Source organism: Triturus cristatus, chromosome 7, assembly GCF_964204655.1.
Source record: "Triturus cristatus chromosome 7, aTriCri1.1, whole genome shotgun sequence".
Lineage (NCBI taxonomy): Eukaryota > Metazoa > Chordata > Amphibia > Caudata > Salamandridae > Triturus > Triturus cristatus.
In genome coordinates, this window is record NC_140590.1 from 740,800,966 (window position 1) to 740,822,807 (window position 21,842).

A 21,842-nucleotide genomic window follows, 5' to 3' on the forward strand; every position below is an offset into this window, starting at 1 on the left:
AAAACGATATGGTTCCTTACAAGCAGTGGTCGAAGTGGGGGAAAAAAAGTAAGGGAACTGTGGGTGGAGAATCAGAGGGCGGGAGTAACCTGAGAACTGGATCAGTGGGCGGAGTTGGAAGTGTGGCCAGAATGTGCAAAACATCCCACTTTTTAGTATTTGTTTGGCATTTCACTGACCAGTTACAGCTTATTAAGATATTTAATTCAATCAATGGATACACATAATTATTTAAGGTTTAATAGTGCCACTCATACCAGTGTAGAGTTTCGGAGCACTTTACATCACACGCAGTACACAGAGGCAATCAATTATGTGTGTGTAAATCACTGTATAGGAATGTTACATACGACAAAGGACTAAAAGGTGTAGAAGTCACATGACAACCATACTAGTGAGCAGTATAGTTTAAAAGTGATTGGTCTGGACAAACACAAACTCAGAATTTAAAACGTAATACCATGGTTTCGGGTTCTCTTTAATAATCAAAATTGATTTCTATTCAAATGAACACTTTTTGCAACCTTAGGATAATCAAAGACTGGGGGGAAAAAACGATAACGCTCTAATTTATACCTTGCAGTTTACATGCAGCTCTTAGATGACAATAGCTCACTGTTCTATGTTAGGATTTTAACTTCTAAACTGCAAGTAACCAAAGATCTGTCTGACAAAAGCAGTAACCCACCGACCTATTGACATTATGTGCACTTTGTGATCTGCAGGATACATGTTCTTTGCAGCAGACACATTAACCCCTGCGCAACATTTCCATGAATCAAAACTTCCACTAGACAAAACTTTGATCTCTCTCTAGGAAGAACATTAATCAACGGAGTTATCATAACATTTTTATAGTTGCCAAAAATTGCTGGAGGCCAGGAAGGAGGCAGCAAGCACTTTTAAATCCATAATATACTTGCCACCCTAAGTCAGCACCCAGTGCGAACACACCGGTCGCACCGCCCTAGAGCTGGCACTTCTCAAGGGTCCTGTGACCGAGTCACTGTTGCTATACTGTGTGCTTCTTCATAAGCCCACCCGCAAGACTAGAGGTCAACTTCAGTATGGGTTGTGGTGGACAGGTCTCCAAGGTTAACCCACACTTGCCCCCACTAGGGCAAACCTGCTTGTGCTAAGACACTAGGGCTTCTATGGTCTTGCGGGGCCTTCTTGGGCCTACAATGGGAATGTGCTCCCTCAGGAGAGAGGGCTGGTCAGGAAGGCTGAACCTGGTTCCCCAGTTCCAAATTCGGCAGCTCTGACCATAGTGCCACATCCTCTCCCCCAATGAATACCATACTGCCCCCCTGAGAGAAACTTGCACAGCCTTCAACTACAACCCAATTGTGCCCTGCTATACATACCTGGATGCGACTCAGTTCAAATTACGCTCTAGACCAGAGCAATACGCTGCCTAAAAAACGTAACAATTCTTCAAAAAAGCAAACCCTCATAGGGAATGCAATATTAAGTTAAGCATATGAAATGTAAGCAGGAGCAACATGGTTATCTTAACACTTTTCCACTCACTATTCAGAAATCAGTAAGTGCTTGTGCCTGAAAAGTTAAGGACATGACTAGAGGGCCCGGAAGGGACCCACTACAATGTCCATTGCTTATATCTTTACAAAGGGTGAGCAGTATGGTTTAAAAAAAACACATCCATGAACATCGAGCCGCGTACGCATTTTTTTGTCCAATCCACCCATCAATCCGGCATTGCGGTATCTCCAGGAATGGTGTACTTAATCATTCAGGGAAAACAATGCTGTTCAAAGAAAGGATAAAACAAAAGTAGCGCTTCACTGGCAAACTTTGTATAGTGGCGCTAATGTGTTTGGGTGTGAATAAAATCAATCTGGCTGCTTTGTGAACACTGTCTTGCTTTATTTTTCATAGTTGAACCTTTTATTTCTGTCCGTCCCGGAGGCTGTACTTTGGAATAGAATAATGTCAGAAAAAGACAACATTTGCAGCAAAAGTATTTTTTTTCTTTTTTGGATCCATTTCACGAGGGAACAAACGAAAGGAGGAAAGAGAGGATGATAACCGGTTTTCAGTGAGGAGGAGCGAGACAGAAAGAGGGAGTAAGAGGAAAAAAGGGGGGAGAAGCAGCTGCCAGCCCTAGAGCAGAAGTGGACACTGCCCTGGTCTTCTCTGGCAAGAAGGAAAGGACAGAGTCCTTTCCTTCTCTGCCCACCGCCCGTCCCGAACGGCCAGGAACGCCGAGCCTTCTCTGCAGGCCATTGCTATTTGTGCCATCCTGGGACGCATTATTAAAATGAAACAAGCATTTGCAATGCAATAGGTCTCGCATTTACGCGAGTTTAAGCTATTGGTATTTTAAATGACAATGACTTATATTCATGTTTTAAAAACAAAAAGAAAAGGCATTGTTATTTACAATATGAATAGCTCAAATTCGCTTAAATGTGAGACCTATTGCATTGCACATGCTATTGGTCTGTGGGATGCCCTGTTGGGATCAGTTCTAGGAGGCACTGGAATTCCTTTGTACTTGGGAGAGGGCAACCGTGTGAAGAGCTCTGTCTTGATAACGATGACTTGTGCCAAGTTGGATTTTGCTTGCAATGACTTCTGGGAGATTTCCCCAGATGTAAGGTTGGCACTCTGCCAGAACAGGAGACATGTTAAACCAGGGTGTGTGCTACTTGGAATAAATCCCGTACCAACAGCAGGAAGCATTCTCCAACTCTTCTCATGAATCTACTGGAAAACATACTGGTAACCTGCACCATGTTTGCTTGTTACGTAGGTAGGTATATTTTAGAATTATCCCTGTGATATTTGTCACTTACCATTCCTTCCCCATTCTATTAAAAAGAATGTATTCCTTTAATTCTTTTTATTTTTTTAACAGCATTGTTTTTTGGTTGCTTTGTTACAAACACCACACATCACAAGGGGCGGGGGGGTTACTGCTTATACCACACTACCAATAAACAGTGGCAAAGCCAATAGGTACGGCTTGTTTAGGTTTATGTGTTGAATGTTATTCAGTAACATGGTTGTATACCTGCATGAAGAGAAAAAACACATCTGAGCTCCCCATATGCACTAGATAATACCAAGATGCACATATACACTCAGAAACACACAAAGAAATATGTTTAGATATGCATTCAGTCAAACAACACATAGAAGTGTCCATACAGTCATATTCATACGACAGCTGGATGAATGGATGGATTGATGACTGTGTAAAGAAGGGTGAGTTGGCAGTTGAAAGCTGTGGGTGTCTACAGTGTTGTGGGGAGATTGATGCAGTTGTATTGTTGGACTGATACATGCAGACTTGGTGTGGGTGGACAGGTGAATGCATGGGTGTTGGTGGTGGATATGACCTAGAGAGACAGCGAATGGTGGGCCCATGGCCGGGATAGGTGGATGCATGCCTGTGTGCAGGTAGATGCGGGCAGAAAGGTGGTAGAATGTGGGGGCAGACTGAGAAACAGACCCTCAAGCAGAATTGAACACTGTGGACTGGAGTTACACGTCCCGCATTACAAGCGTAAGCCTACAAGTCCCATATGCTTAGGGCTGATGGCTGCATTTCCCAGACTGGGAGGTACTTGGAGGACATGATGCCAGCTGTCTGTCGCCCTCCCGAAAAGGGCTGAAAACGAACTAACAGCTATGTGCACACCTCTCCAGTTGTCCCATAGAGCTGATGAAATCCTACATTTTCTATCTATTCTAGTACGTACAGTCCCATATTTATGGGGAAGGTAAAATTATATTAACCTTGATGGGAGGGTAAAAAACAGGTCTAGGTGAAGAATTGGAAGCTAAAATGAGGCAGCTACGGTGCGATAGGGCAACCTGTTCTGTGTTTGTATACAAACAAGTGACTTCCTGGCCCACACACAAACTATATGCTGACAGCAGGCAGAGATGCGGCGGCATCCACAGGTGGCCTACCATGTTTTTCCAGTTTTTAAAACAGGTCAGGGTTATTACAAATACAATGCACGCAGTTTTTTATTTTTAGCCATTAGGCCCAAACTGGTAGTATTTAACTTAAGCAAAATCCACATAACACAGAGCATTAGGGGCCCTGCCCACACCCTACCCCCACCCCCACAGGCCGTCCACATGAACCCCAATCTGCATCCAGCGAGTGATGGATGCCAAGAGATGGGCAGAGGGCCTCGAAACACAACCCCTTACTGCGAACCACCACAAGACAGGGACAACCTACTACACTCAACATTCACACAACTAAAGACTGATGGCAGCCAATGCACCATCCATGAACACAGTAACATAATATTAATGCTATAGGTTGCTTGAGCATTGCTGTGTTCCTGCCATCAGTATGGCCTCGCAGAGGAGCCTTCATTGAGCTATAAATAACTTACTCTATTGTTCCCTTTTCGTTCAATCGCAAAATCACGAAACATGACAAGGCGCTTAAAAAAAAAAAACTTTAAAAGAAATAGCAGCTTAGCCTTGGGTAACCAAACCGGAAATATAGTATGGAAGAATGCGGCAGCTTCGCTCCAAGCTTAAAATAAAACCTTTGGCAAGCATCGTAAAAAAGAATCAGGAGGCAAAAGTGAGCCGGAAACATAAAACTCAGTGCAGTGAAGCACAGCTCAGAAAGCCTCAGCCCCGCTCCGTAGTGCCTGCCTCTGCAGGGTAATTAAGTGTGCATTACCCCCGCCGTCTGAAATACCGGGGTGATTCAAAATACAGCAATAATATGGCACCTGGAAAATTTGAGGGAAGAGAATATGGAGCCTCGTACGGAGCGGTTCAATGGCCAAATAGCGCAAGAATGGCTCAGACACCAATAAAGCGGGGCAAGGGTATGTGCACCCATATTTCGGAATCTGTACCCTGTCAGGTGCACATTCCTCCGACATGCAAGGAAGCGAGATGCTAGGACGAAAAGACACGGAGAAGGCTAAGTGAGCATGCTGCGATCAGGCCTCGTGCCCCTCGGCCGTTCAGTTGCATACCAGAGCTCAGCACCGGCAGTTCTAACAAGCGCGCGGCAAAATAATTAAACAAGCAATAATTTTTAAAAATAAAAAAAGCATTAAAATACACAAGCTTTCGCCACGTGGCCGTGAAAGTGATCGCGATTGCGATCGCGTGCTGCGGAGGAAAGACACATGGCGCTGCGCGCGTGCACGTTCACGTGCACTGAAGCTTTAGGCCACGGCAGCACTTTGAAAAGCCCGTATACAAAATGTCTCGGCCAGACCAGCGCATGCGCTGATTCAGGCGACACCTAAAAAGTAGGGGCATGGGATCTATTGATTTATAGAAGTAGGGGCACGCCGTGCCCTCCCGATCCCGCCCACTTCGACCACTGCTTAAAAGAGGTAGTAGTTTTGCAGCTTGAAGAGTTTCTGGATTCACATGCGACCCACCCACCTCCCCGAGATACGAGTTCTTCCCATAGTGAAATGGTGAGTGAAAAACAAAAGGATCTGAAGATGGCGCCATGCACAAAGGAATCTATGAGCAGCATCTGACATTATCAAGGTGGGACTAGGAACCAAATAGTCTACACTAACAATGTAAAAAAAAAAAACACACACACACAAGGCCTAACGCAGCATTCTGGATCCAACCACTACATGGCAGAATATCGTACAGTATGTGAATCCAGAAACTCTTCAAACTGCAAAACTACTCCTTCTGGTAAGTAGCCATTTTGTTTGGTATTTAATGGGTAGAGAAGAAGGCCAGTTTGGGGTATTTTTGTAGTCCCAGGGCCGCAGTGAAATTTTGGATGTCAAGTGTTATGTGGGTACTAGCAGGCAGTTCCTCCAGTTACTAGGCTGACAACAGATAAGTGCAGGACTTGGAACGAGTCACCCGCAAGCTTGGGCTTCAGTCTTCCGTGTAATGGTAATTCCTTTCTCCGCTGCTGACATTCAGATTTGCTTTGCTTAAAGTAGGTGTACCCAGCACTCCACCAAGTCATTGCTGACCCTTATTCTTTACTCACATCTGAGGCAGGCTGTCCTTCCTCTATCTGCAGAGGGAATGCTTGATGTATGGAGCTTTTCATCACCTCATATTACGCCAGCATTTTTGTTAGGAAAAAGAACAAGCATTTACAATGCAATGGTCTCCGCAATATTCTAGGTAGAGCTATTGGTATTGCTCATTATTTTTTTTATCATTTTTGTATCCCTAAATGAATGGCATATGTGATACCTATTGCATTAGCAGAGAGAGAGTGAGGTATTGAAATAGAGAGTGAGGTAGTGAGAGAGTGAGGTAGATTGAGAGTGAGGTAGTGAAAGAGCGAGTGAGTGAGGTATTTTCTGACGTAGTGAGATAGAAACAGTGAGTGATGTTGTGAGATAGAGAGAGAGTGAGGTAGTGAGATAGAGAGAGTGAATTAGTGAGTTAGAGAGTGAATTTGCGAGGTAGTGAGAGAGTGATGTAGTGAAGTTTTGAGAGAGTGTGTTGTGATATAGTGAGGTAGTGAGAGTGAGATAGAAATAGTGATGTAGTGAAAGAGAGTGAGGTAGTGAGATAGTCAAGTTTTTAAGTAGTGTGTTAGAGTGAGAGATAGTTACTGTGGTAGTGATATTGTGTTGCTGTGAGAGAGAGTTGAGTAGCGAGTTAGAGAGTGAGGTAGAGAGTTAGTGAGAGAGAGTGTAATATAGTGAGAGATAGTGAGGTAGTGAGAGATAGTGAGGTAGTGAGAGAGAGAGTTAGGGAGAGAGAGTGACGTAGTGAGAGAGCCAACCCCACACACATACAGAACCACCCACACAGAGCCACACACATACAAAGTGTATCCCCCAGACATACATACAGAGCCACACCTACAGAGTCAGCCAGATACAGATAGAGAGCTATCCACACACATATTCAGAGCTACAGACATCCACATACAGAGCCACTGACTTACACATACAGAGCTAGCCAGAGACATAGTCACTTAACACACATACCGAGCTAGCCACATAAAGATACTGAGCCATCTATACACACACAGAGGCACCTATGCACTTTTTGAGCTACACATACACTGAGCCACACGCACAGCTACACACATACATACACAGACTTACACATACTGAGCCACACAGAGCCGCCACCCACACACACATTGAGCCTCCCACACACACATTGAGCCTCTCCCACACACATTGAGCCTCCCCCACACACATTGAGCCTCCCCCACACACACACATTGAGCCTCCCCCACACACACATTGAGCCTCCCCCACACACACATTGAGCCTCCCCCACACACACATTGAGCCTCCCCCACACACACATTGAGCCTCCCCCACACACACATTGAGCCTCCCCCACACACACATTGAGCCTCCCCCACACACACATTGAGCCTCCCCCACACACACAGAGCCACCCACACACACACAGAGCCACACACACACACACACAGCCACCCACACACACACACAGCCACCCACACACACACACTTCAATGAAAGACGGCTATGATTTCTAATACAGCATTATTAAAATAATTATTATTGGCTCCGTTACGGAGCTCTCAACACAAACTAAATTGTTGCTGCTAAAGATCAGGAATTTAGTTGCTGACTCACCTGGGCATCCTCCAAAATAAATTGACGCCGGGACCCCGAGGGTCTCACTTAACCCAGACAGGAGCGTAGGGTGGGGGAGAGAGCCCAGGAGAAGGGAGAGGCCGAGAGAATGCAGCAGCACTGAGGCGAGAGAGGGCGAGGGGACAAATCACCCAAGCGGCAGGCCGCAGATTCTCCCGGAGCAGGCCCATCCGTCAGAGCTGCGCGTCACGTCACGGGGTAGCTTCGGCCCGCCATGAACACCACGATCTTTAGCCCGAGGAGAGGGAGCGAGCGCCAGGGGGAGGAGAGCGAACATCGCCAGCCGGAGAGAACAGGGGGAGGAGACCAGAGCAGCAGCCGGACACAGGAGCACTGAGGGAGCCATAGCTCAAAGTAGCTGAAATGCGAGACAGATTGCATTGCAAATGCTTGTTTATACAGTCTGAGATCTCCAGTTCTCTTGTGTTGGTGGAAGTATCTCATTCAGTCCTTTATTTCTTTCTGGCACTTCGAGCGCTGCAGAAGGAAAGCAAAACTACAATTCCCACAATGCAAAGAAAACACACGGTGTGAGCACCACAGAGCTCTCTGTAACTGATTGATTCCTGCCCACTAAGTCCAGTTAACTATACTAGTTGCACAGAGAGCCAGTGATAGCGCTGTCCACCTTTGGAGCTGAAATCATTCTTAACAAGTACTCAGTGAGAATTACTTGGATGAAGCACAAAGTTAGGGTTTGCCCTGGTAGAAGGAACCTGCCTCCCAGTGTGCACCCATCTCCAGGTCAGGAGTGCACTGGGGCTCTTAGCGGAGGTTTTGCCACTGACACCGTAATTTCTTTTATCGGTTTGGGTTTCGACCCGAAAGTTGCATTTACAGAGATGTGGAATACGTCGCTTTAGCCCTGGTCAGAGGCGCAAATGTCGCTGCGAAATTGTCCAGAACGTTTTGAAATTGGACCCTTGCAATGTACGTAATCTGACCGCGGCTCCCAGCCTCCATTCTCTAGGTGGCTTGTGGCTCATCACCTCGCACTCCCCCCCCACCTCCGACTCCCTCCCCCCCCCCCCCTCCCCCTCCCGAGTAAAGAGGTAGGGATGGAAAAGAAGAATCAGTGAGACATTCTTGGCATATCTGAAGGAGTAAAGAAACCGGCTCTACAGGTTTTTCTACAGCAGCTGATCTGCAACTGCCTAGGTTGGAGATCGCCCCAAGATTAGTACAGACGGAGAAGGATAGGGTACTCCAACATTTTCAGAGCGAATGCGCCGCTGTGTGCGTCCTGCCAGTTGGTGCTGTGTGCAGTGGGGCTTACTCTGGGGCAGTCCTCCGGTAGTGCTAGGAAAATGAGCGCCGATCTATGCTGGAATATACAGGGTCGTAGTGTCTATAGCAAGACAGGAGGAGGCCGGCGTTGGCGGGGGCAATCAGGCACGGTCCATGCTGCGTGAGAATCTCACCTCTCCCACCAGCACTTCAGTAAACATCCGATTGCACCCCCACCCCCCCCGGCTCACCCACGGACCCTGTCCCCGCGGGGCCGCCCATGGAAGCAAGCTCTGGTGATGCAGCTCCGGCGGTGCTGGCCGAGGCTACGCCGTGCTGGATAGGTGGGAATGGGGGTGAGGGAACGCGCCGCAAAGGATACGCACCCGATACACTCACCGCACAAGATGTTGAAACCAGGCAGTGAGTCACGTTCTCCGCTGCTAGGAGCGGTCCGGTGGGCTCCTCTGGTCGTGGCGCAGGCAGATGCCTACGTAGGCTGCGCCTCCTTTATCCAATCGGGGTCGGATTGCGATGTGCAGCTCCTTCCGCTGGACCTCGCCAGGCATCGCCGTACTCCCCGTTGGGTCAGCCAAGACGATCCTCACGGCCAGACGATAGCGAAAAAATGGCGGATGTAATCTTCGAAACTTTTTCGGATTCGGGGGCGTGTTCCTGCTGTTTTAAAAGGGCGTGGCTAAAAAGTGGAAAGAACAGCACGGAACACACCCCCGAATCTGAAAAAGACGGAGCCTATTTGGAGGGACGGCTCTCTCCTCCAATGGCTGGCCTCCGTTTAGGAAGCCAGCCAATGGAGGAGAGGCAAAAAGAGAGGCGGGCTAAAGAGCCACTCTCAGAAACATTAAATCTCCGACTTACGGTTCTGCCTTCGGCAGACCGGACGGTCCTCGACCTAAAAATACATCCCTAGTCGTCCTTTGAGATCATCCTCCAATCCAATTTTCAGTCCTGAAATAAAAATTTTGGGATCTTTCTAGGACTTGGGTTCTCTATGTGGAATACGTTACCATTCATCATCCGATCTGAACATGATCACTAAGTCCTGCTAGGTTCTCAAAACCTGGCTGCATAACCAGTTAGGTACAACTTGTCCCCTCTTGACTGTCAGTACTAGTCCCTAGATATTCTGTGACAATAGTGCACATTATAAATGATCTACAAATAGAAATAAAAAATGTGGAATGGAGACGTAACTGCTCAAGGCTTACTGTACAGTTCTCGTGATCTTTGGATCCTCGTTAGCAGCTCACTGGGTGCTGATAAAGTTCATCTGGAGGGGTCTGTCATTTCTATTTTTTTCCAAACACATTTGTACATAATATCTAGGATTGTTTGGCAGGTCCTATAGAGTAGGAGTTCTTGACTTGTGGTTTTGGGACCCCTGTGTGTTCATGGCGCAGAAGTCCCAAGTTACAAATAATTACTCTGTGTGGGTCCCCATATTCCAATAATGATTCGCTTGGGGGGGGGCTCAGATTCCAGTAATGATTAAATGGGTGTCCACAGAAGGCAAATGGTTAAGAATTACTGCTCTCGAACTTTTTCATGAGGTGGCCAATTTTGGCCCTCCAGCCATCTAGCCTCCATCATTCCCCTGCCAACAACATCTTTTTGTGAAGTTCAGTAGGATCGTTTTGTGGTTTTTGCCTGTCTTTTTCTTGGCTTATGAGTGTATTGCTATTAGGTTTTTTTCAATGTGGGACATGTCCTGTTGCAAACAATTTCCCATGAAATTCAACTATGAATGATGTAGGTGGGAGTTACCTTTCTGGAAGCAATTATTCTCCTCATAGGTACATGCCTTAATGTGCAGCTACTGAGGACATTGTTTCCTAATGGGTAATTTTCTTCTAGGGGTTGATTGTTTTAGTGAAGGAAACATTTTGTCAAGCATTAGCAAAGCCAATGAGAGCTATATGTTTTGGCAATATTTTGTACCCATGATATACAGTAGCATGTGGCTAAAACTAATCTAAGAAAGCAGTATGATGCAGCCAGGGCTAATGCTTTTTGTTTATTTGTGCAAGTGTAAAATCGCTGGATGACTCATAGCCTTTTTAGTGATGTTCTTTAGCCATGCTGTACAGTAGCTAGGCTGCTATGCAGCATGGTCTACAAATTATTGCCCAAGTCAGAAGTACCCATTGTGTACAGAATGAAAAAAAGGCTTCTAGTAGTCTCAAAGACCAGACTTGTTGGCTTTGCCGATGCTTGTTAGGTCTCTGCACAACACCCCTTTCATTCTGAGCAAAGTAGTTAATCTTTCCATGCATGAAAAAGAACAAAAACATGATCTTTGGCAAAACGTCCTATCAAATGAAAATAGCAATTGCACCGATGTCTTGAGGAAAATACATTGAGAAGCAGATGACATGTCACAACAAATAACCTTTTCAAAAGAAAAGAGCGCTTCTTTTAAGTGCATGTGGCATAGCAAAACAACCGAGCTACAAATGTCAAGTGGTTCAACAGGAACAAGGAAGAAAGAATAAAAGTAGTAACTCAATCAAAGCAAACTCAGCGGAGGGACAGCAATCAGGCTGAAACAATAAGAACCTGGTCTATGCTCCATCTGAAAAAAGACTAAGTGAAGCCAGCACACGCTGGCCAATTAGAAGGCAGTAAAAAAGAGTGACAGTGAAGACAATAAATGTTAAGGAAGCAAGAGCGCATGTTTTGTTGCAGGCAATACCCAGGCCCACTGGCATTGTGTGATTGTGCAGTCACAGCCATTTTTGCATAATTACAGATTTTCTGTATTTGCCACATAATCCATCTTCTGCTGCATAATCTGCAGATTTTAACAAAATGTTTCTAGCTGAAATGGTTTAACAATTCCTAAAAACGTAGTGACGTGTTGCGCAGTGGAAGGCCCTTTGCAAAGGTTGACTGGTCAACTTTCAGTTGCTTATTTCTATATTTGGGTTTTAAACTGGTACTAATGAGGTGCAACCAAAGCCCAGCAGTGTTAGCAATTTTTAAAATGACAAAATAATGAAGTAATACTAACACAAAATGAACCGCATTATGCTGTATACGTTGCTTTTTCTTGCTGCATAATGTACTCAACCCTGTTGCAAAATTTGACTCTCCCCTCCACATAATTCCAGTGGCCCTGGCAATACTTAAAGACCGCTACTAAAAAATAAAATTGCAGTTGGTTTCTCTGCTCATCCCCATGTTTTCTTTCACTTCAGGTGTAAGAAGAAAGTTGCAGCTAGCAAGCGGTTCAGTTTACATAGAGCGTCCATGGTGCTTACCCTTTCGCTCAAGCGGTTTGCCAATTTTAGTGGTGGTAAAATCACCAAGGTGAGTTGGTGAATATTGGAAAACCAAGGGCGACGTTTGGGTGGCAAGTATTTTTTTGTGTTGTACCTAATGTTGCTACAGCATACTGTTCATGTGATTGCACTAATTAAAAAACTGTAAATTCACGTTTACATGCTGCTATAAAGCGTTTTTCTGAGGTCCTAGGGAAATCTGCATTTACTGTGGAGTATCCAGTGTGAATACTGTCATCCACATTGGTGTGCCTGGGACATAGTACTATTGCATTGGGTACTTAAGTCTCAAGAATGTTGCAGTTCAGACTTACACTGAGCTGGGATTTGGGGGGCTTTACGGTTTGTTGTTGAGGGCAGTGGTTGGCAGTGGGAGGAGTGTCCTAGAAGTTAGATACAGTGCGACCATAAATAATACTCCATGTCTAATCTACCTGGTTTCTAAGAAACTGTCTATTCTTAAAGGAAAGGTGACTTAGTTAAAGTTAGAACACAATCCGAAAAAATCAGAACGCTCTAGCACGGTCTGGGGCCAGAGTAGAACCCAAACATTGTAGTTGGTGTGTACCATATTCTAGATTTTCTAGAGCATTGGCCATGTTGCCAGTGTTATACTATGATGCTGTGCATACTCTTTATGGAGGGTGGGTGTGAGATGAATGTTCATGTCTCTAGTATACAGTTGCAAGGTACCAGAATCTAGTAAACGTCAAACTGTCTCAGCAACTGAGCTTCCAATTACTCAAGAAGATTGAAAGGCATCCTCCAAAACAATCCCACTGCATAAAAAGATTCCACCAAATTAAGAATCATATCCCCATTGAATTCATTAGTGTCATGGTGTAGGCAAACACATGCAACTTAAAAGATGTCATTTGGTTGAACATAGGCAAATATAGCTGCCATGTGTATATGACGTCATAGTTTATGAAATAAAACCATGAAGCAATATAGTGCTTCCAACATACTGAGAATGCACAACACTCAATGTTAGTATTGGATTCCTGACCCATGATGATAAACACAATTTCCAAGTAACTCAATATAAATACAAGTAACGCTTGTATATAGGACAGGGGCCATGATCACAGAATGGTGTACAGTCTTTAGAATTCGGCTGCATTGTAATGTGTGGTAACATAAGTTACCACACATGCAAGTAACAGGCATGCCATTTTCTGACCCTTTATAGTGCTGGGCTTACAAAGATGGGAAGTGTGTGTTAAAGGGAATTGAGGGGTGTACATAGTTTAAAGGTTTCATGAATGGGTAAGGGTACAGGGTTGTAGGAGTTTTGGGATTGGTAGGGGTAACGAGGGGTTTATAGGACTTTGGGATGGGTATGGATAAATGGTAGTGAGGGTGTTTTAGTGTTCATAGGAGGCTCAGATTACAAGGCAGTAAAGGGTTTCAGGGTTTATGAAAGGGTTAGGTGTAAGGGGTAGTAAATGCTAATAAGTGGTGTTGAGGGTTTAGGGATGGATAAGGGTATGGGCAATAAAGGGTTATTAGGGTTTTAAGGGTTGAGGTAAGAGTACAGGTGTAGGAAAGAGCCCCCTTTTGACATGCTCACCCCCATGTTTTGCCTGATATTCAACTTAATTTTGACTAAAAGTTGACTGGGTTCCTGCTATCTAGATCCCCAGTGCCAGATCTTTCCTTAAACTGTACAAATATTCCCCCAATTGGCAATACCTTTTGTACCTAGGTCATGGGTACCAAAGAGGGTCCCTGAAGGCTGCAGCATGTATTGTGCCACAGTAAGGGACCCCTCACCTAACTCATGCAGGCTGCATATCTTTGTGTAGACAAAAGCGTAAACACAACATGGCACACAGGCCTGTATGCCATGCCTACAGACGCTGCATACAGTATATTCAACTCACCCATCAGCAGGCCTTACAGCCCTAAGACAGGGTGCCCTATACTGCATGTGTGGACCTATCTGCATGAACAGATATGCCCCTGTGCTGGCCAGTTGAAATGCTGCCAGTAAAAGTGACCAGGGAAGCCATTCTTAATTAATGTGCTGGACACTGATGGAAACGAGTTTCCCCAGCTACATGATGGCTTCACTGAAACCAAGCATGTTTGATTTCCAACATCTTGAACCAAGCATGTTTGATATCCAACATCTTGTATTAAGGAACCTACACTGATTCCAGTGATGGATTTATTAATACATGTACCCAGACGGAACCTTAGGCGTACCCCCGTAAACCTACCTACTATTAGTGTGCTAGCTGATTGGTCCTGACCAGACTGCCACCCCAGATTAATTTCTGACCTCAGGGGTGAGGGACAATGCTCTCAGGAGGTCAGCAACAAAGTCTGCTCTGGTAGAGGGTGGTTACACCCTATTCCAGCAGGATGACCTGTGGATTTGAATTCCAAGGCAGGTGGCTTCAAAGAGGTCGCCGCCTTTGGTATGCGAATCTGGCTTCCATCAGAGGGATGCCATCCCCCCTAATGTTGGCCCAGTGCGTGCCTGGACAGGCGGGAAAATTAGTAATCAGAGAGGCCCTTTTTCACCCTAAGGCTAGTTCCACCCTTAATGTGGGCTGTCTGTGGGACGTAATTTAAGAGTCTGACATTTTTGTAATGTCAGAATTAGGAATATGGGAATGGGTTATACCCACTTCCCAGAGTAAGTGGTCATATCGGGGGCGTAGTGACCTCAGGGGTAAGTAGCCCTTTAGCTACTACCTGACACTCCCCTAACGCCCCTAAATCTAGTATTAAGGAGAGCCCCAGGCACCAGGAAATCAGATCCTGGTGACCTGAAAGAAGACGACAAACGCTGAAGAGTTGCAAAAAGCAGGAATAGAAGATCAACAACTGACCTGATGCCAACCCTGCCAGTTAACCCGCTTTCTTCAACAATTGTACCGAAGACGACTTGTCCTGCAGATGCCTGTGCTTCCAAAAGCCTGGGAGGACTTCCAACCTTCATCCAAGACCCAGGAAATCCTGTGGAGTAGCAGAGCTACTTCCCTGCATCCTGCAGGCGCCCCAGGAGAGCTGTGAGGACTCCGGACCACCAAAAACCAACACGGGAAAGCGCCACTGTACCTATGCCTCCTAGGCAGAGTTGAAGTGGGCCAACTGTGCCACGGTGGTTCCTAGACCCTCCGACTCGAAGTCCACCTTGGGTTTCCCAGCTGTGGACTTCCTGATGTCACCTGCAGCCTCTTTGTGCAGGCCCCTCTACCTCGAGTGTCTCCAGTGACAAAAACCAGATGCTTCAAGACACCTCTGCACCCAGCTGCCCCGGCCCAAGGAGAAGAGGACCAAAGGTGTCCCCACGTCCCTGAGGATCATGAGACCTGAGCCCCCCGGGTTAAGCCAAACTGGTCTCCCAGTCTAAACCCCCAGCCTCTTTCCAACCAGACTGATCCCCATCGACTGACTAACGCTGTATTGCACCCGACCACCCCAGTGCCGCCTGAGTTGACCTGCTGGTGCTGTCTTGGACCTTGCCCCATACCCACCTTCAGTCCAGGAGATTGGTAACGTAAGTTGCGGTAAAGAACTTGTATTTATTTTTCCTCCATAGGATAACATTACCACCTCAGAAAAAATTTGCTGTTGTTTTTTTGACAACTGCAAATATTTGTCTTGAAACGTACTTACCTGATCGTATTGATTCTGGTGCCTAAATATATATCCAGATGTCCCTTATTCGCTCTGCTACTGGATTCAAGCTAGCCTGGCTGATGAGGGCTGTTAGCCCTAAACCGGTCCCAGGATGCTTGTTTCCGGTCCAGGGACGGCATGGCTTGGCAGTTCGGGCTGTACTATTCCCATGAGGCTCATGGTCAAGACTGATTTGATGGATGATTATGATGGATTCAACCCAGATCTGTGACTAAGGGTGAGTTTCTGAAAAGTTTCAGCGCTCTGTCCATCATCTCCTTGTGTTTACTTTCTACTAGAACTATGGGCCATGTTCGCAGTGGCCCCGTCCTGTAAAGTTGTCCTCGAATCTGCAAGCAGGCGTCTGCAGCTCCCCCACCATTCACCGGCAAGGAGGTGCTCTCCTGGATGCCTGCCATCCCAGCCGCTCCTGCTCTGGGTCACACCAATCCACTGGTCGAGGGAGCCAGTGGGCCCTTCACCGTGCAGCTAGCCACCAGACCCATGATCGGGAGACTACCAGACCTACCAGCCCAGGCAAGTCCATCCCCCTCCCAGTCTGGTGCCAGACTCTCCCAAAGTTCAACATCCCACATTCTCCCATCAATAAATCAGTCGCAGCCTGTCAAGCCCCAGCGGAATGAGGAGCACAAGCTCCAAACTGCCTCACAAAACGCTCTAGAGTCGGAGGGAGGTGTGTAGCAATTCTTGATGATAATGCCACCAGTTTGGGGGGTGGGACTGTGCATTGGGTTCCAGCTATCCAGGTACTCAGTGCCAGATCTCATTCCCAAAACTGTACAATTGTTCCCCCAATTAGCAATACCTTTAGCACCCTCTAGAAGTCCCCAGTAATTAATACCTAGGGCCTAATGTCCTAAAGAGAGTCCCCCAAGGGCTGCAACAAGAATTGTACCACCTTAATGGACCTCTCACCAAACTCATGCAGGGCTGCCATCGCAGACTACTGGTTTTGATGCAGACAATAGTGAAAACCCGACCTAACACACATCCCTGTTTGCCATGTCCCCTAACACTGCATGTAGTATTTGTAAGTCACCCCTACAGCTGGCCATATAGCCCTAAGGCAGGGTGCTTAATTTTACATTCTTGCATAACAGATATGCCCCTGTGCTGGTCAGTTATGTTACTGCTAGTGCACATGAAGAGGGAAGCCATTTTGGAAAATTTTGCTGGACACTGGTGTAAACAAGTTCCCCAGCTAAATGATGGCATCACTGAAAATAGGGATGTTTGGTATCAAACATCTTGTATGACCAAACTTGTTCAGAGTCCTTTGGCACCTGGACAGATGGGAAATTAGCTAGTCAGGTAAACGTTCCCAGGCTAGTGCCACCCCTAAGTTGGCTTAACCTAATGTGGGTGCAACTTTTCAGAAGTTGCCATCTTTGTATTGGCACACTTAGGAACTCTGTGACAGGGTTATTCCTACTTCCCAAAGGACGCGGTCATATAGGGGGAGTAGTGACCCCAAGGATCAGTAGCCCATTGACTACCACCCTACACTCCCCTAACGCCCCCTAAATTCAGTATATAAGGTAGCTCCGGGCACCATGAAATCGGATCCTGATGACCTGAAAGATGAAGAAGGACATGAAGAGTCGCATCCTGCCAGAACGGAAGACTCAGCAACTGACCTGGCGCCAACCCTGCTAGCCTGCCTGCTGATTTCGGCAATTGCACCAAAAGTTGACTTTCCTGCGACTGCTGAGTTCCCTAAAGCCCAGGAGACTTGCTAGAACGTCACCCAGGAACCAAAACCTCCCGAGATGTAGTGGACCTGCTTCCCTGCAAGCATCTGAAGACACCTGTGAGGACTTAGTGACAGCAGAAACCCAGCGCTTTTTTGCACATCTGCACCGTGCCGCCCTACTGCCACTGCTGGTGTTCGGCTGGTGATTCCTTGGACCTTGCCCACCACTCACCTTACGGGAGATTGGTCCCCTAAGTTGCTGTACTGAATCAGTATGTCGCATTGACTTTTCCTCCCAAATGATAACATTGCAGCTTCTAAAAATGGCACTGTGTCGACTTTCTGAACTGAAAGAATTCCTAATTTAAAATGTACTTACCTGAACTAATTACTTCTGGTGCCTAAACATATACAAAGAAAAGTCTTACTTTTATGATTGTTTGGGGGATCTCCTTATTCAGTCATGTATCTTTTATTGACCAGTGTGTGTATTTAAGCTTAAGTCTGCTCAACTACACTACCCCTTAGAAGAGCCCCTTGGGATTGCCATAGAAAAACCCTTTCCACTTATAAGGGAACTCCTGGACTCTCTGCACGATATATCCAATTTTGATCTATCTTTTAAAGAGACCGTTTCCTACATGCCACCTGATAGGCTCCATCTTTAAGAGAGTAAAAATGTTGCTGTCCCCTGAGCCTAAGAAGCTTCTTTACCCACACTGCCCCTTACTAGCAGTTACTTCAGAGAGCCAGCTCTTGTGAGGAGGATCTTCATAGCATGTACGGTTTTGAAACCATGGTTTTTCTTAAAATCAATATATTTAATAGATTTTTAGCCTTCACTCTATTTTTAAACCTGCTCTGTTGATTAACATCAAACATTTCAGAGTTCTGAGAGTATTTCTCAAAAGAATAGTTTCTGTTATGGAGAAGTGCTCTTAATGTGGCAGAAAAAAGGCAGTATCAGAACCCCACAAGGTCTGTAAGGTTTATCTGCCAAAGGATCATGTAGTAAAAGACCAATGTTTGAGAGCAGAGGAGGAGCAGAAGAAAATGAAGACTTGTGAAACAGTCTGTTGGTGACACAGCCTGCCAGAAAGGGAGAGCAAAGCTAAACTCGACCTCCTTAAAGACATCGCTCTCAATGTCATTCCTGTTCGGGTCTAAGATTTTAATGTTAAGGGCATCAGCTCAGACTTGTTCACCTTCAAAAGAGGGCTCAACAAACTCAAACAACGTGATGAGAGTGAAGTAAGATCACTGCCAAACTGTGTAGGAACCCTCAGCAAAGTCCCCCGTCTTTCTCATCGAAGGTATCACACTGTTCAGCGTCAAAGCCACAGATAACACCAGATATATCCGGATCTTCATCGCCTTCTGTAGCCATGTTACAATTTTAACATTTTTGCCTTTCATCACTGCTATAATCACTGGAACACCAAAGCATAGATCCACCAATATTCTGAACCTCCTCCCTTACAACTACACATAAAAAGATAAAAGCATATTTGTCTAAGCCAATGTCTACTGCGGCACATCTAATTACATCAGATCCTCATCCTTTGCCATGTTGGCCAATGTAGCCTATCCAGCCTATTGGAATTCTGCTGCAAGTACCTCTGCAGCCTTTAAACTTATACTGATAATATCAAGGTCACCTCTAAGGAAGAGGAAATTGTTAGATGGGCGAGCGTGACTCCTTTTGCACTCTCGTGTCTTGTTTACATTTGTATCACTTATGTACGTAATAGACACAAGGGCGACAACTTTGTCAAGCACGTGCCTATTTCAGAAGAGACTTGCTGTCTCAAAAACTATGCTCGTGGTGGGGGTTGTTGCTGTTCAAGGTTTGTGGGAATATACATAGTGGATTGGCGGTTGGGAAGGCATTACAATCTTGGAGCTTCTTGTACACACCTGGTGCTTTCTGTTAATAAATCAAAGGATAACTTCTCTCGGCTCCAAGTGTGTTTTATTACACTTGCCTACTTTTTCTTCACTGGCGATGAACAGGAGTGGAGTTACGTGTTTATTTAACTTTATTTTTCGTGTCGATTAATGCTGTGCTGTCACGAAATTGGATCATCTCGATTTACTGCCGCTGTGCAAACTGGGAATTAGGCAGTACCTTCTTCTTTATTGGAAGTTCTTTGATGCTGCGTTTTCATTGGTATGTGGAACCAAAAAGGGAGAAGCATTTCTATTCGTCTACAACGCTGTGGATGCATAGTGATTGGAGGATCACACGTTACCGCCGTGTATTCATTGGAGGACATTGTGAGAGGCATTCTGGTTTTAACCGAAGACGTAACTCTGGTTATGTATTGTAAGTGGAGGATTACAAGTTGCAATGGTGCACTGATTGGTGGACATAGCAAGAGGAGTTACGGTTTCTGCTTGTGCAATCCACTGTCATTTCAATCAAAGACGCAATACTGATTATTGGTTCCGGCCTCCGACTATCTTTTCCTTCAAGCGACACACACGAGTATGGAGCAGGGACTGGATCAGAAAGCAGTTAAGCACTCTTTATATGGTGATGCGCACACCCTTAGTACATGGACAACGGTAACTACTTTTTACCTCATTCAATCCCTATCTCCCTTAACAGCCCTAACACCCCCATCACTAAAACAGTTGTGTCAGAGCTGCACTGCTTGCTACACAACTGCAGATCTGCAATCCAACACAAATTGGAAATTTCTGACATTATCACCCTCCAGAATCTTGACATGTTCTACCTCACTGAGACCTGGTTTAATGACTCCTCTCATACTTTGTTTGATCTTCTGGTACCCACTGACTACTCTATCCTCAGAAATGACAGATCAGACAAAATTGGGGGCGGTGTCGCCATCATCTTCAGGAATTCTCTTCAAATGAAAGCCTTCCCTACCACCCTTTTCCGTACATTCGAATGCCTATCCCTAGAACTTCAAATACATCATGGCTCACCTTTTAGATTCCATGCCATCTACCACCCGCCCGGTAACTGCTCTTCCTTTGTGGAGGAACTCACTGACTTCATCGACCAATTTTCTCAAAGTGACAGACAGATCTTCCTGGGTGACTTTAATCTCCATTGGGGCTCTTTGGAAGACTCAGCTGCCAACAAGCTTGCCATCTTTCTCTCAGCCAACGATCTCTTCCAACATTGCTCTGAAACCACTCATTCCAAGGGCTCAATTCTGGATCTTGTTATATCCAAAGCAGACCAGCTGACTACTGCTCCCCCCCATCCATGTAGACTGGTCTGACCACTTCCTCGTTCCCTTCCGTTTTCATCTTTCGCATGTTATAACTCTCGGTCAACCTAAAAGAGCTACTACCTGGTTCCGCAACACTAAAAACATTGATTTTGACACTTTTTGTGACTCTGCTATGCGGTCACTTCCTAGACTGGACCCTAACGTGGATGTCAACGCTCTCACCACTCAGTGCCTCTCAGTCCTAGCAGTTGAAATCGGCAGTGTCGCTCCACTCCAAAGCAAAAGGAAAAGACACCCCCCCCCCTCAGCACCTTGGTTCAATAAAGCTCTCTACAATGAAAGGAAAAACCTTAGAATCCTGGAGAAACATTGGAGAAAATCTCCTTCTACCTTCAATCACTCTCTGCTACGTTCAGAAAGATCCAAATACCACAACCACATCTTCCATGAAAAAGCATCCCATTTCAGATCCCTCCTTGACTCAGCCAAAAACAGACCCAAAAAACTCTTTGACCTAATCAAAAACCCAAACTGTTCTCCCCTAACTACTAAGCCAGAGGACTCCACAAAAAAAGCAGCCGACTTCGCCATTTTCTTTGATGAAAAGGTCAAAGCACTGGTGGATCAAGTCGCCCACCCCACCCCCTTTGAGGAGCGGAAATCCTTAGTCACCTGGCAATACTTAGACGTCATCTTGGAAGATGACCTCCTCAAATGCATCCTTGAAACCAAACCATCCAACCACTCCTCTGACCCCATCCCTAGCATCATCGCCATCGATTTCTACACCCATACTCTCTCTTACTGGACCGGGCTAGTTAATCTCTTCCTCAGTCAAGGCTCCCTCCCTGTTGTCCTTAAATCAGAACAGGTTACCCCTCTTCTAAAAAAAAAAAACCTCTGCTGATGAAACTGACCTCAACAACTTCCGCCCTATCACCAACCTCCCTTTTCTTTCGAAAATCACTGAAAAATGTGTTGGGAAACAACTTTCCCTATGGACAATAATCTCCTCGATGTTTTCCAATCTGGCTTCATCCAAAATTGCAGCACTGAAACAGCCCTGCTGCATGTGATTGATGATGCGGGGAATCCTGTCTTCTGATTCTTCTTGACCTCTCTGCAGCCTTTGACACTGTTAATCACAGCACCCTCC

At 45.8% G+C, this 21,842-nt stretch overlaps 1 protein-coding gene across 3 annotated transcripts in view; it reads left to right on the forward strand.

Moving 5' to 3' along the window:
• The window catches only part of USP36 (ubiquitin specific peptidase 36), a 698,649-nt gene that overhangs the window by 241,842 nt on the left and 434,965 nt on the right, over window positions 1–21,842 (forward strand). For all 3 annotated transcript variants that reach the window (XM_085617464.1, XM_085617466.1, XM_085617465.1), the window contains one exon: window positions 12,044–12,155. In XM_085617464.1, the coding sequence (XP_085473590.1) occupies window positions 12,044–12,155 (112 nt within the window). The remainder of the gene's footprint in view (window positions 1–12,043; window positions 12,156–21,842) is intronic.